We start from the raw sequence: 567 nt of genomic DNA, 5'->3' as shown, positions 1-567 counted from the left end.
CCCCGTGGGCGGCTCCATCGATATCCCCTTCTCCTTCTATCACCCGTGGGAGTTACCCAGAGATCCCGAAGTGAGTATACACTGGAGGCGGCACAACTTCCATGGAGAAATCTTCTTCAGCAGCACCCCGCCTTTCACCCATGAGGATTACAGGAACCGGCTGACCCTGAACTGGACGGAGGGTCAGAACAACGGCTCCCTCAGGATCTCCAGCCTTCGGTTGAAGGACCAGAACGTGTACTTCTGCCAGGTTCATGTGAACACACTGAACAATGGCAAGAAAGAGAGGAAAGTGTGGCAGTCCATCCAGGGGACCAGGCTCACTGTCACACCCGGTGAGTCCAGCTCCTCGCAGCTCCAGGCTCACCCCATGTGTGGCTTCTGTTGGCCACTGGTATCCTGGGCCCCAGACATCCCCCCAGGCCCCACCCCTTCTGACCTTTCTCTCTAACTTCTGTCCCTGCCCCTAGATCCCTGTCTTAAGCTTTCCCAACATTTTTCTTTCTCTCCTTAATCTTTCCTAACCCTGAGCTGCCTTCCCTAACCATGCCTCTCACTGTTCGCTCC

The 567-nt window shown here is 55.7% G+C and overlaps 1 protein-coding gene across 1 annotated transcript in view; it reads left to right on the top strand.

The window, feature by feature from the left end:
• Position 1: 1 nt before the first annotated feature.
• The window catches only part of LOC102479614 (paired immunoglobulin-like type 2 receptor alpha), a gene marked incomplete at its 5' end in the record, with an annotated part of 14918 nt that continues 14352 nt past the window's right edge, over positions 2 to 567 (top strand). Inside the window, one exon of the mRNA XM_027774646.1 lies at positions 2 to 335. Coding sequence (XP_027630447.1) covers positions 2 to 335 — 334 coding nt within the window. The remainder of the gene's footprint in view (positions 336 to 567) is intronic.

The sequence above is a fragment of the Tupaia chinensis genome, unplaced genomic scaffold (genome assembly GCF_000334495.1).
Source record: "Tupaia chinensis unplaced genomic scaffold, TupChi_1.0 Scaffold000465_1, whole genome shotgun sequence".
Taxonomy (NCBI): Eukaryota; Metazoa; Chordata; class Mammalia; order Scandentia; family Tupaiidae; genus Tupaia; species Tupaia belangeri.
The sequence above is the reverse complement of the archived record's forward strand: the minus strand, read 5'-3'. Positions and strand labels throughout refer to the sequence as shown.